The sequence below is a fragment of the Austrofundulus limnaeus genome, unplaced genomic scaffold, assembly GCF_001266775.1.
Source record: "Austrofundulus limnaeus strain Quisiro unplaced genomic scaffold, Austrofundulus_limnaeus-1.0 Scaffold644, whole genome shotgun sequence".
NCBI classification, from domain to species: domain Eukaryota; kingdom Metazoa; phylum Chordata; class Actinopteri; order Cyprinodontiformes; family Rivulidae; genus Austrofundulus; species Austrofundulus limnaeus.
This window is the reverse complement of record NW_013953046.1, coordinates 45,669-60,496: the sequence shown is the minus strand read 5'-3', so window position 1 is coordinate 60,496 and position 14,828 is coordinate 45,669. Positions and strand designations below refer to the sequence as shown.

Sequence of the window (14,828 nt, the reverse complement as noted above, 5' to 3'; positions counted from 1 at the left end):
GATGGAAAACGAATCACAATAGTGTGCATTGCATTGGCAATGCACACTGACAATGATAGTAATAACAATGATGATGATGATAATATTCTTATTCTTATTCTTCTTCTTCTTCTTCTTCTTCTTCTTATTATTATTATTATTAATAATAATAAGTAACAAAAAAGTGAACATTTATTCTTACACTCCTAAGCTTTAGCTTGGTTCTGATGTAGCTAAGGCCCCACACTCACTGTGGGCTCCACAACCTACCTGACCTGTTAAAATGATGTTAAATCATTCTGAGTTTATGTCACAGACACTCTGCAGTGGCTGATTTTTTATGTTGTACTGTGTTTGTCTTCCACTGCCATGAGGTCTAAACATCAACTTTAATATGGGGGAAATAACTCCATTAACTTCTGTTGTCCAAAACTAAGCCCCAGATGTTTGTTGACATGGAGAACAGATGTTTGTTGACATGGAGAACAGATGTTTGTTGACATGGAGAACAGATGTTTGTTGACATGGAGAACAGATGTTTGTTGACATGGAGAACATGATATAAATCTTGTCCTGCAGCCAGATGTCTGACTTCAGCTTTAAACACTCAGTTCTGTCGTGTTTGAACATGTCGATGGTCTGAACTCACTAAACTACGACTGTTCTACTCCTGCCAGTAAAACCAGATGGATCAAACATCCTACCTTGTCCAGCAGATCTTCTCAAACAGTTGCTGCATGGTCATTTTGTCCCACTCCTCAGCATGGGGGGCTCTCCAGGGGGCCTCTCTAGGAATCTWAAAGACCGGCCGAGGTCGAACAAGAATGAACATAGGAACACCTGGGACCAGGTAAAACACAAGAGCAGCACTAAATCTTACTGTACCTCTTTGCCCATGTCATCCAGGGTCCTGAAGAGGTTGTTGAAGTCCAACAGGACGATGGGGTTCCACATGGGAGGAAAGGAGCCTTTGAATGGGTACGACTTTCCCTGCAGGATGTTAAAACAGTCTTAACAATTATCACAAAAAAGAATTGTTTGATCATGTTATWTCAGTAATGTAATAATAAGACACAGTGTGAGTCTGCAGTGGTCAAATGAACAGTGTGTTGGTCATTCTGATACTTGACTGAAACTAAGAAGATCACAGATCTCTTGTTCAACGGACCAGGACCTTCTGTGTGTTGGACAACAGTTATAAGTACAGATCCATACAAACTCAGATTTTCTATATTCCTTCAGCTCACTTCTATCACAGACGTTTCTAACACGTTGTTAGTTTCAAACCGTCTCAGAGCTGTWCCTGATCCCTGCAGACATTAAACATTAGAGCTGCTTTGTTGAGTCAAACCTGCAGCCACATGCTGAGTCCGAATGTTTGAACAGGAAAGAAGTGTGTGCACAGCAAAAGAAGAGCTTATGTAATGTTTTACAGCTCATTCAGGGTCATTAAACCTGATAACAGCATCTGTAATCCACCTGTGGTTTGAATGAATGTCGGCTCTATCTTCAACCTAATGACTGCTTTGTGAAAGAGAAGCGAAAGGTGAAAGGGCGGAACTTCAAACTGATACAAACTACTGTGTTAACAAGCAGATTACATGTTCAGAACAGAGTTTACTGTTTGGACAAAGGTGACTTCTACACTCTTAATTTCTGCCAACGATMGATAAATGTGTGGATAAAAATAAGTTTCTAACAGATCTAACAAAACTAATCTGCCAGTAAACGTATCAGTAGGACCACTCAGCCAAACTTTAACTCAATAAATAATTCATATTTTCCACAATTTCTATTTATTTAGAGCCATTGTTGTTACACAGAATTGTTTGTAAATTTATTATGAATGTTTGTACAGAAGCAAGGTTTTAAAATAAAATGCACAACCACAAACTGTTCACACGAACAATGAACAACTTGATTTTTTTTTTCTTATTTGGTAAATTCAGTCTTCTGAAGCACAAGTTAATGGAAATTTAGGAAAACTGTTTTTATGTGTAGAAAACAGAATTTGGGCTACCTGATGAATGAAGACATGAACACAGGTTATATAACAGATGGTKAATTATCTTCAATTATAAAACTGTATTCAAGGTGCTCTGACTGGAACTGATCTAAACACACATGAACTTATGAGGGTCTGAAGCACGGTCACTGTTTAACCTTTTAATGCACAAACACTAATGACKATTTATCAGTGTGAAAAAAATATTTAAAGAATATTGCTAGAACATTTATTTTGTTTTTAAATGCAATYAGAATTAATGGGTCTGGAAACAAATGTTTTCCATACTTTTTCATTATTAAAACCAAATTTCTTACTTTTAAAGATTGAAGAATACTGTTTTTAGGTCCAATTCCAACATGTGGTTGTGTTGTCTAATAAAAAATATAGTTTGAAAGKTTAAAATACACAAGTCAGATTTCACAGTATTTTATCTTTTATAAACTCAGTTACTTATGTTCTTTGGTGAATGGCACAGTGTTTGGATTTTGACTGATGTATTAAAACTTAGTTTGAATTCTGCTGTAGGATAGAACACAGGCCTAGAAACTACCAAAGACACAAATATATTTGCAAACTTAACAAAGGTATTTTGATAAGTTTGCATGAAATCACAGGTGGATTTGAGCAGTGGTTTTCTGGCCATAGGTCACTCTGAATCAGCTGGGTGAACTGTGGAAGTGACAACAAGTCTCCTGAAGAAATTTATAATTATTACAGATCAGTACTGATTTCAGAAACCACACCAGAGTATTAGGGGTTTCTTTTTATAACATTTTTATAATGTTTGATCTACTATGTGTTAATTGAAATAGAGTATATACATGTCCGAATTATTAACAACACATAATTAAGAGCTGTATTAACATAATACCCCTTCACTGTCCACTTTTAAAGCTCATCTTAAAWCCCATCTATTTTACTTGGCTTTCAACACCAGCGGGATTTAGTTTTAAATTGTATGTTTTTGTTTTTAAACCGTTTTTAATCACTTTTTGTTATGTTGTTGTTTTAATGTACAGCACTTTGTATCAGCAGTGGTTGTTTTAAAGTGCTTTATAAATAAAGTTGGTATGGTATGGTATAAGTGCGAGGTCTTTTGTCTGAATGCCTGTGATTCCGCCGTAGGCCAGCAGAGGGCGAACTCAGGCATTGAAGATCCTGTTCTGTATTTAAACGGGGACTTCCTGTTTTTCATTCCGTGTGGTTTGACTTGTCAGCCGGTGACATAATAAACCTCATTCCAGAATTCTGGTGTTGTATGACATTTATTTCCTATCGCAGATCAGTTTATTTAACACTTGTGTTTTCATCTGATTGTCAGCCGATATTAAAACACGTATTTCTTACACTCCTTTAAAATGTTGAACAAAATGTTTGCTAACGGAAGAGATGTTCACTTCAGTTATTCATTTCTTTATAAAACAACATAAATTCAAAATACAACAAAAATACAAATCATAAATTAAATGAAAGGTAGCAGAAGAAGATAAAGTCTTATTATATCTGCCCCTTTTTCTCAAATAAAGATGTCATCTATCAGTTCATTAACTGATGGTGTCACAACAGCTCACAACATTAAAGACTTACTGTTTAACACAATAATTTATCATTCTCAGCTAATTGGTTGACTTTATTCACTATATTTGTAGCTTGGAAGTGAAACAGTTTCATTTTGTTTACATCAGACACATGGTTCATCTCGTTTGATTTTTGATTTGATTGATTTATTTAACAGGAAAAGATTACTAAAAATCAAGCCTGACTCAGCATAATTGCTGTTTTACAGCAGGTTCCTGTTCTGCAGCACATAAAACACTCAGAATTACAGCATCACAATCACATCATTATACACCATAGACACAAAGACAAACAAGCATACCAMATTTCAGGAAGGCAGCATTTGCAAAATAGGACGTCTAAATATGAGCACAACAAAAAGTGTCCAGCAGATGGCAGACAAGATTCTTCTTAAAGGGCTGTAGTTTTGAAATGGACTTTATGTTTTGAGGAATGTCATTCCATGCTTTAGTATAAACATAGAAGAAAGACCTCTGGCCGTAACAGTTTTTAAAAGTTGGTAATATCAGTTGTCCTTTTGTAACAGATCTAGTTGAATGACCACTTCCAGAATTTGATTTGGGCAACAATGCACAGAGAGTTCCATAATTGGCACCTTGGAAGATCTGAAAATATAAATTAATACCACTATACAAAACATAATTCTGAAAAGTCAAGGCATCAGACAATGAAAGAACTGTACAGTGATGAGTCCAACCAGGAAGTTTTTTATGAATTTTGTAGGCCCTGTTGTAGAGCCTAACTATGGGTTCTAAGATTTCATTTGTTGTAAGAGACCAAACAGGTAAACAGTACGACGTGGTTGAGAGTATAATGGCATGAAGATAGATATTTGAAACAGAAGATGTCAGATTGGATCTAATTTTTGAATAAACGTATAATTTCTGTTTCAACTTAGTGGTTAAGACTTGTACATGATCACGATAAGTCAAATGAGAATCCAAAGTAATTCCAAGATATTTGTAGGTAGTGACAATATCAAGGGGTTTGTTTAAAAAASTGAGTTGATTTGTTATATTGAAATGTCTCCTGGGTGAGGAAAAATACAGGCACACAGTTTTTTAACATTAATTGACAAAAGATTATCTTGAAGCCAACCATGAAATGTCTGAACAGCTAAATTTAAGCAWGGCATTCAGCTGATGCCATGCCATCTACCTGAGTAATACTGACGTTACATATGTATTACTATATTTATTACCAAAGAACGAGGTTGTTTCTTAACAAGAATCTCTCCAGCAGCCATTGTTTAAAAGGTGGGGAGCATTAAAAACATAAACTCTAAAACAAAGTGAGTGGGTCCTCTGGACGAGTTCTTCTTTATTAAAAACACAAATAAATTAATGACGGCAATCCAAACATCAGCCTTAAGGCCCTGTCACATTAGACAACTTATGAACATTTTAAAGACGTCTACAATGAAGATGGAATTAAAAAATCAACAGGAAGCTTCTTTGCGTGTACATAATGTAACTGGAACAAATTAAAAAAGGGGCAGATATTGTAGGATTTTTTTTCTTCTTTCTGCTGCCTTGCATTTTATTTTGATATTGTATTTATTGTACTGTATGTAAAAAAAATATTTTTAAAAGGAAATTGTTAGTTATGTTTATTGTAAATTGAAGAATTCTTTTTGAATTTGTTTGTGAAAAAGSGGCAGGGATTATAAGATTCTTTATTGTTCTGCTACCTTTCATTTAATTTAATTTATGATTTATGCTTTTGTTTTATGTTGAATTTGTGTTGTTTTTTAAATGATAAACTTTAAACTAAATTGATCAAATATATAACTTTTATCAGCACTTTAGACATAAAAACTGATTCATAAGTTGTGTAGTGTGACAGGGCCTTTAGGCTGAAGTTCTGCTTGTTAACTTGAGTCTTATCAATGCTACAAAGAGTGTACAGGTAAAACTAACTCCACTGAAGTTYAACAGCTTCGTTTGGGTTCAGATCCAGACCATGGTCCACTTTTTGGAGACCTTATCCACAGACAAAKATGTTAATGAGTCTATTTTTTAATTGACATGGTATTCAGGATAATAGTATGTGATTTCCTTAGTAAGGTTAACCTGTAGATTCATGTGCAACAAACTCCTGGTTGGGACGTTACAGGGTTGCTTTGACTCATTCATGCATGTTTGAGAAATSCTTGGTGGGCTGAAGGTTTTTTTTTTATGTAGAAGTACGTGAAAATTATAATCTGTGAACGTGTAAAGATGCAGGAGATCCACAGTTCCAGCCTGAAGAACGGGACAATCCCACACTCTTTCTCAAGCAGTGATRAGAACAGAGTATTTCATCTCTGATAGTGTAGCTCATTAATGACTGCTGAGACAACTGCAGCCTGTGTGCTGATAAGGGAAACTAACTCTGGCCTTTAGGATTACAATCTGCCACAGAAAAGCTGATTAACTTTACAGTCTGTTTGAAAGCTAACCCTAATAACACAAAGGATTGTGACACTTACTGCTTYACTAGGCTGAGTTACAGAAAGATAACCAAACACTTATACAGCTGAGATTGATATAATAATTTTGAAGCTTTCTCTTCCTTTTCTTTCATAGATCAGTGACTGGAAAYGTTTTCATTCTATCTTCTTTATAAAATTACTCCTCTCAGGTGTTTCTGCGCTGATCCAAAACCAACAACAAWCTTTTTGTGTTTAAAACTCCACCAAGTGAAGAGGAATGGTTTGATGTACCTGAACAGGAAATAAAGAAACTGATACATAAATAAAATGTGGTGAATAAATTATGAGGTGGAGCCAGTTACTTATTCATAAAATGTTTGTTCTAATAAAAACTCAATTATTGAGTTGGAATGTACTTTGTATATGCATTTATAAATCACAAGCTACTCTTATATAAAATAATGACATAAAATGGTCAAATAATTTGATTGAAATCAGTTACAGGGAAACACACATAGGGAGGTTTTAATTGAGTTTTTAACTCAAATAGTTATTTATGGGCCTGATTATGGCAGACTGTTCTGAAGGCAGGACTCTAATGTCATTTTTCAGCCTCGCCACTAGAGGGCGCGGATGTTTTTTGTTTACAGAGGGTCATGTTTGGTGGCAGTTTTGGGTGGTTTGAGCCTGAGTGTGCATCCTTAAGATTGAGTCACGCCCTGAAACAGTTAATAAACCACAGAATCATCACCTGGCAATGCAGTTTTTTTGAGGGTCTTATGAGCATGTAACAAGTGCACATTCTGCGATCACCACTAAAGCAGACGAACACTAATACTGAAATCGCTTCATCACACAGACCGTCCACAGCGGGTTCTTCTGTTGTGTTTAAAAAAGCTTTAAATATAAAAAAATAAGCTGTTGTGGTTTTACCGTTACTTTTCATTTATTTATTCATTGTCACAGTGCTGTTTATAAGTCCGGGTGTGATCATAGGTGGCCAGTTTGTTTGACACCTCCCTGTTATCTGCTCAGCTTCATCTCCTTCACCTCCCTCCAGGAAGTGTTTACAAGTTCTGCCTTTTGCCACAAAGGTTAGACCATGGTTTTACCAGTGGTATCGCACCATGTGCTTGTGTTCCAAAACAGAAGTGTCTCTCTCCAGGAGGAAGTCTGCACAAATAAAGCCTTTCTTCTGTCAGTCAATCCAAGAGATAATCCACTGGCATCATTCTGCTGACGTCAAAATTTTAAGCGGGATGTACTCRCTTTTACCTACTTAGAACCACCAGAGAGGAGGCACGGCACAGTTTTGTGTGGTTGGAACCTAATGGAGACACATTCAACAGAGGCCGGATCAAGCAGAACCATATACAGGTGTGTCGATGGAGGTGGGGCTGTAGTCTGGGGCATCAGACCCTGGTAGGGTCTCCAGCTGTCCACATGCTGGGCAGCAGGCAAGGCAGGGTCCCTGGCTGTTCCAGGTGGAAGAGACTAGCTGTAGGGACAGAGAACAGAACCTCCCTCTCCTGTAAGGAGCCGGAGCTTGAGTGTTACCAGCTAGATACAGTCTGGGCTCTGGAACCCAACTCCTGGAGAGGGGCTGGACTCTCCAGCTCCGGAGTTGCCCAGAGAGAGGCATCAGGTGGGGGTGGAGGTACTCACAAGACCTAGCTGCATGCTTATTACCTGGTTCTTTGGGGTCTTTGGATGGTTTCCTGGAAGGGGTGCTGTCTGGGGATTCCTTTGCTCTATAATGAACGTCATGTATGAGCATAGGGTGGTCCATATGTGTAGATAGTACCAGGCCACCTTAAACCAAAGGTTGATGACTGATTTTGTAAGCACTATGTCTTGGACACTCAGGTGAAGCGAGGGACAAAGCTGTCAGCTGATCACCGTCTGGTGGTGAGTTGGATCCTGTGGTGGGGGAGGCTTCCGGACCTGGTAAACCCAAATGCACAATGAAGGTGAACTGGGAACTGTCCATGTCTCAACTCTCACCTATGGGAGAGTTCTTCACATTTCTCAGGAAGCCAGATTTTGCTGAAGATTCACTTCAACGCAATCTTCTATTCTGAGCAGCACATTAGAGTTTTTTGTACATCCAGATAAAGAACAGTGATAAATGCATGAATCAAGTTTTCTGCATCATTTTGGAACATTATTTTTCTAATTTTAGTAATTTTGCACAGATGGATATTAGGGCTGTATGATATTAGGAAAACCTGTGATGTGCTTTAACAGTGCTAAATGCTGCAATGATATGACTTGTGATAAATGAACAAATATATAAGTATAGTGTAAGAATGCATGTTGTCTGTGTCTCTTTCCTGTCCCCCAASCAGCCGGTCGAGGCAGATGGTCTCCTGTCCTGAGCCTGGTTCTGCTGGAGSTTTCTTCCTGATTAGCAGGGAGTTTTTCCTCTCCACCGTTTGCTCAGGATGGGAGACTGTGATGAAGTGATTCAACACAATCTACAGTGCCCTGAGCCGACGTTTAATGTGACTTGGTGCTATATAAATAAACTGAATTGAATTTAATTGCTGATGTTTAATGCTATGGGTTCAGAGCAAAAACAATAACAAAGGGCTGATAGTATTCCAGCACCATGCTGGATTTCCAGCTGACCTCCAGAGGGGAATAAAACTCAGACCTGCCTGGCCAAATATTTAACAGACATTTCTCTGGATCTATAAGAGGACTAGCTTTCACTTTAAACACACTAAACAGGCCTGCTAGCCAATCAGAAATTAGATGGAGGTGGGACTTGGACATTGGCAAAACTTTGACTCAGATCCAGCAGAAGTTGGAGTGGTGCTCAAAATAAAATGAATTTTTTTGTTGGAACAAGTTTGAAAAAGAACTGGAAACAATATTGAAGCTGGCAGACTTTTAAAAACAGCTGTCAGAGAAGAAAAGATGTTTATTGATTCCTYCACCTGTCAGAGACGAGCCTCACAGATGGATGCTAATGTTAGCTGACCAGTAGCACACAGGTGGAGCCAAGAAGAGAAGAGGCGTGGCTTTAATCACAGTGACACAACATCTGAACAACAGGTGTGTTTACTGAGAAGAACTGTCAGCTGTTGATTTGATTTATTGATTCAACAAGGAAAGATTACTGAAAATCAAGTCTGACTCAGCATAATTGCTGTTTTACAGCAGGTTCCTGTTCTGCAGCACATAAAACACTCAGAATTACAGCATCACAATCACATCATTATACACCATAGACACAAAGACAAACAAGCATACCAAATTTCAGGAAGGCAGCATTTGCAAAATAGGACGTCTAAATATGAGCAGAACAAAAAGTGTCCAGCAGATGGCAGACAAGATTCTTCTTAAAGGGCTGTAGTTTTGAAATGGACTTTATGTTTTGAGGAATGTCATTCCATGCTTTAGTATAAACATAGAAGAAAGACCTCTGGCCGTAACAGTTTTTAAAAGTTGGTAATATCAGTTGTCCTTTTGTAACAGATCTAGTTGAATGACCACTTCCAGAATTTGATTTGGGCAACAATGCACAGAGAGTTCCATAATTGGCACCTTGGAAGATCTGAAAATATAAATTAATACCACTATACAAAACATAATTCTGAAAAGTCAAGGCATCAGACAATGAAAGAACTGTACAGTGATGAGTCCAACCAGGAAGTTTTTTATGAATTTTGTAGGCCCTGTTGTAGAGCCTAACTATGGGTTCTAAGATTTCATTTGTTGTAAGAGACCAAACAGGTAAACAGTACGACATGGTTGAGAGTAKAATGGCATGAAGAYAGATATTTGAAACAGAAGATGTCAGATTGGATGTGTTGTGAAAAAAGCTGATTGTCTGCCGGTGAGCAGGAGTGTGCAGCCTATCTGTTATAACTGGCTGTTTATGTTTCTTTAGTTGTTGGAGTTTAACAATATTAACTAGGGGTGCATCAAAAATGGTTTATTAGATTAAAAATTGTTCCAATTTATTAAGTGATATCTTCTGCCGCGCATCACTTGGTCCATTTAAACCGCTCTTGTATTAAAAGTTCTCAAAACCATTGTGGACCTATTAGGCCCAATCAGACATAATATTGATACCACTGCATTTATAATACACCCCTGAAGGCTCTAAGAACCCTTTTCTTCTGGACAACTTGTAACATGTTGTGGTTGTCCTTCAGTGTGAAGAACACTTTAKCTGTGCTCTAATGAGTGTTTGTATCACTTTATAATATCATTTTCACAAAGTCATTTGAACTGGACCGTCTCAGTCACAATGACATAAATATTCTCTGTCTTTTCCAACATTTACTGACAGAAACCATATTATGTGCAGGACCAACATGATTAAAATGATGTGTGAAGGGTTAGACTCTCCTGTTCTTGCAGCGTCAGCTGTGGGAGACACACAACTGACCTCTCACCTCTGCACACATCTGTATACACAAACACAGGACAAACACACACACAGACACAGCCAGGCACAGTGAGAGAGTCAAGCTGCTTTGATGAGGCATGCTGCCATGGAAACAGCTACACAGATCTTACATCTTAGATAGTATCCAAGGAGACACACACACAGGCGCTCACATGACCGTTCACCACAGTCGGTCAGAGGTTTGTGTTCACACTACTGTCTGTGCCCAGCGTCATGCTGATGGAGGTCAGATCACATTATTATGTCTTTAGAAAGAAATGTATGAGATTTAAAGAGAGAGCATGGTGTTTTAACAATATTCTATAACAATAATACTGACAATAATCTGCTTTATACTGCATTAAAAACTGTGTGATTCAGTTTAAAGTTTCAGTTCTGCAGTTGCAACAAAGACAACAACCATGTAAAGTGTGGATGTTGTGAAGTAATAGAGTGTGAACAGGTGTGTGTCCACCAGGGGGCAGGTGGGTTCAGGTAGGCATCTGTGTGATTCACTGGAAGTTGTTTCTGTTGTTCCACATCCAGTACTGTGGATTCCAGTGGACTTCCCACYGTCAGCTTATTCAGGTTTTAATTTAACTTAGAGGTGTTGGTGGAAGCCATTACTACAGTTTTCCTGTTAAACCAGTAAAAGTGTGCTCACTGCAGTACATTTGTGTGTGTGTTTGCTTGTCTCTGCTACAGAGTGAGGATACCTTGCAAAAATAGTTACTATCAAAGTGAGGACTTAGATGTAAAGTGAAGACTGGGACAAGGAGTTCTACTGCTCTCTACCAGGTAGGTTTAGTCCAGTCCTGGTCAGTCCTGGTCCTGGAGGTCTGCAGCCTGATATGATGATTATCAGGCTTCTGCAGTACGGAGGACCAACACTGACATCATTAGAAATAAAAGCAGAATTATATGAACCACTAAAAATACACTTAAAATGCACCAATTAAATTAAAAAAGGAGAACTTTATCTCCTGTTTTATATTTTAATTGACTTTCATATTTATTTTTCCAGCTTAGTTCCAACAAATTAGTCTATATATTTGAACACGATTTAAATTTTACCTTTTTTTAAATAAATATTAATTGTTTTTCCTTTTACTTGTACATGCATTTGTGTGTCTTAAATGTTTATACTCAATATTTTTCCAACAAGTCCTTTTATTTGTATGTGTTGCATGCTTGTGCCTCAGTTTAGCTAAAAGTTTAGTTTAAAACAGACAAGGAGGAAAACATTACCTGTGCATTTATTTTAACTAAACTTTAAGCTAAACTGCAGCAGAACAAACATGCAACACATGGAAATAATTAGGCTTGTTGGACAAAATTATAAAAATATTTCAATTTAAGCATTCAAGATACAAATGCATGTACAAGTAAAAGGAAAAACTATGTAAAATATATATTAAAAACATTAAAATTTAAATTCTGTGTTAAAATATATAATTTATTGGAACTAAACTGGAAAAATAAATATGAAAGTCAATTAAATGATAAAACATGAGGTAAAGTTTTCTTTTTTAATTTATTTGGTGCATTTTAAATGTATTTATTTATTTCTGTTTTTATTTCTAATTATGTCAGTGTCGGTCCTCCGTACAGCAGAACATGAAGAGGTAGTTCAGTGACTGAAACAGGTGTGTTGGAGCAGGAAACATGTAAAACATGTAGGGCTGCGGCCCCCCAGGACCAGGACTGCCCACCCCTGGAGGTATGGTTTGAATTAAGTTTTGTTTGGGTTAGGCAGAAATACAGTTACAAAAATGAATGTAAGTCAATACAAAGTCCTCAGTTTGATGGAAGTACAAGGGTGTGTGTGTGTGTGTGTGTGTGTGTGCGTGCGTGCGTGCGTGCGTGCGTGCGTGCGTGCGTGCGTGCGTGCGTGCGTGCGTGTGTGTGTGTGTGTGGACAGTAGCTCAGAGTTCATCTCTGGAGTTCTGACTGAATCACAGTCTGTGTGGAGATAAGCTGCCTCCAGCTGCACCCCTCTGGTCCAGTTTCTGGTCCAGTTTCTGGTCCAGTTTCTGGTCCAGTTCATGGATTTACAGCAGGTGTATGTTGGTCAGGGTACAAGGCAGTAAAACCAAATGAAATCAGGAGGAAGAACACAACTTAGTTAAGAGCAGTGGTGCACCCACAGTAATGAGATATGGAGCAATGACTAAAGAGAACAAAGAAAGACGTCCTTTGTTTGCCTCTTTGTTTGCCTCTTTGTTTGCCTGTTTGTTTGCCTCTTAGTTTGCCTCTCAGCCTCTCAGAGAGACAAACTGAATTAGAGAAATCCTTCAGGCAATAATTAGCATCTCTGGTCACTTATAGGAAGGCAGTAAAAGTCATTCTTGTCAGAAAGAAGAGGCTGGCTTAGGTAAGATCCACAAAGACATCATGTTTGTTTGTTCTGAATATTACCTTGTGTGTTTTTTRGTCTTATACTGGTTGTATAAATCCTTCTCTTACAGGCAATAAACTTAAACAGGCACATGCTGTTATCAGAAAACTGTAGTGAAACATTAGAGCATATGAAAATGATCCACAAAGTAGGTTTTATTATCAGTGAGATAACAAAGCATGACCTTATAATGACTGCTTTTGTTTTTTTGCACATTTGKAATGGAAACGTAACACTTTTGAAGCCCAGTAATACAGATGTAAGCGTATGTCAGGGATCAGAGGGCCAAAMTAACTGAAAGCCAACAGCTCAGGGGCTGGATGAGGTGCATCATATCAGGCATTGATTTATAGATTTATTTATTTATTTATACAACATTGGTAGCAGGTGACGAGCTAATGTTTCTTCTGCCACCATCTGTAATGATGTGTGGATGAGTAACGTTGGTTGTTAAAGCTCCTTATCAAATTTCTGCATCATATAAAGCCAACAAAATAATTATTAAAATACAATTCTGTTCAAGTGTCCATTTTTCCATTTCATGTTTAAAACAAAATAACCAGTCAGTTTWTCATTATTTGATTTTTGATTGGCAGTTGAAAATAGAAWGAMCAAAAGATACACTGACCATCATGACGCCCTGAATTCTAATTGTTTGTGTTGTAAAACACCAGGCTACTAGCTCCACAGTGTGGAGGGTCCTGATTGGCTGCTACACCTGACTGCTCCGGATTATATGATAGGATCGCCACTCTGACTGAAATATTTCAGATTTTGTGTTAATGTTGTGTGTTCAGGCAGATCACTGTCATGAAGATCAGTTTTAATTAGTGCAACTCTGACTGAAATATTTGAAATTTAAGTCTAAAAAAAATAGAAATAGCCCTGATTTACATTTTATTACAACCCCTGTCAAAAATGGTGGAAACATTGGCCTCAGAGGATGTTCATTCAGTTGTTTAATGACACAAAACTAAAGTAATTTTAAATGACAACTTTCTGGCTTTAAGAAACACTAAAAGAATTCAATAAAAACAGTTAAGGCTGTCAGTAACAGTTACTTTTTTTGGCCAAGCAGAGGGAAAATATATGGAATCACCCTAAAGACAGATTCACATGTGAAACATCATCAGTCCTAAACAGACACTGTCGATTCAAAACAACAACAACAAACAGTCAAAGGCAGAAACAGACCTAAGGACACTTACATTGACATGGTGGACCAGGTTTTCCTSCTCGTTTACTTTGTAGGTCTTCACACCGTACTCTTTGGCCAACCGAAGGATCCGGTTCTGAGTTGGTCCAATGTAGGCCCCACCAAGATCAACCCACTTTGTCTCCTTGTTCTGAGAAAAAAACAATAAAAAATGTCAAAACACTGATAGGATAAACAACTATAATACAGAGGAATGTAAAAAGTCCTGCTTCTGGAAACCTGTGTAGCTTTTAAAAGCCTTGATCACCTTGTTGTTCTCCTTCTCCTTCCTGTTGGGCTGAAACTTTTTACGTGAAATATCAGATGGCTCTTTTTTGTCTCAGTATGTTTTTTTTTTATTGACTCAAACATTTCAGCCAGTACATATTAACTTCTACAACATAATTTAATTTAACTGATTAACCTCTTCTACTTCAACACTTAACAAGTAACAGATTACTCAAAACTGATATGAGACCAAACTGTAGTTTTCTATAATGAAAATAAAAAACAATATTTTAAAATACATGCAAATCAAATCACTGTTTAAGCACATGCAGCCACRAGGCAGGGTTTACAGCTGCACTAAGAAACAGATATTTTCTTTACAGATAAAACTTTAATAGTTTTATTACAAGTGATCGTAACTGATGTGATCAGCTACAAACAGTTACCAAGAACACAAGGTATTGTTTAAAATGTTTGCTTCTGTAGGGGTCACCTCGAGTGAAGAAACAAGATTTACTGCCTCRAAGCAGGCCTCGGACAGGCCTGACGAGAGGACAGGAACTCTGTCACAAACTGAACTCTATTTAGGCCATGACAGGTCATTCTAACCGTGGAAGAGAACCTCTC

At 37.6% G+C, this 14,828-nt stretch overlaps 1 protein-coding gene across 1 annotated transcript in view; it reads right to left on the bottom strand.

The window, feature by feature from the left end:
• Nucleotides 1-683: 683 nt before the first annotated feature.
• Nucleotides 684-14,828, bottom strand: part of LOC106531504 (amine oxidase [flavin-containing]) — a gene marked incomplete at both ends in the record, with an annotated part of 15,668 nt that continues 1,523 nt past the window's right edge. The window contains 3 exon segments of the mRNA XM_014027383.1: nt 684-775; nt 865-969; nt 13,987-14,124. Coding sequence (XP_013882837.1) covers nt 684-775; nt 865-969; nt 13,987-14,124 — 335 coding nt within the window.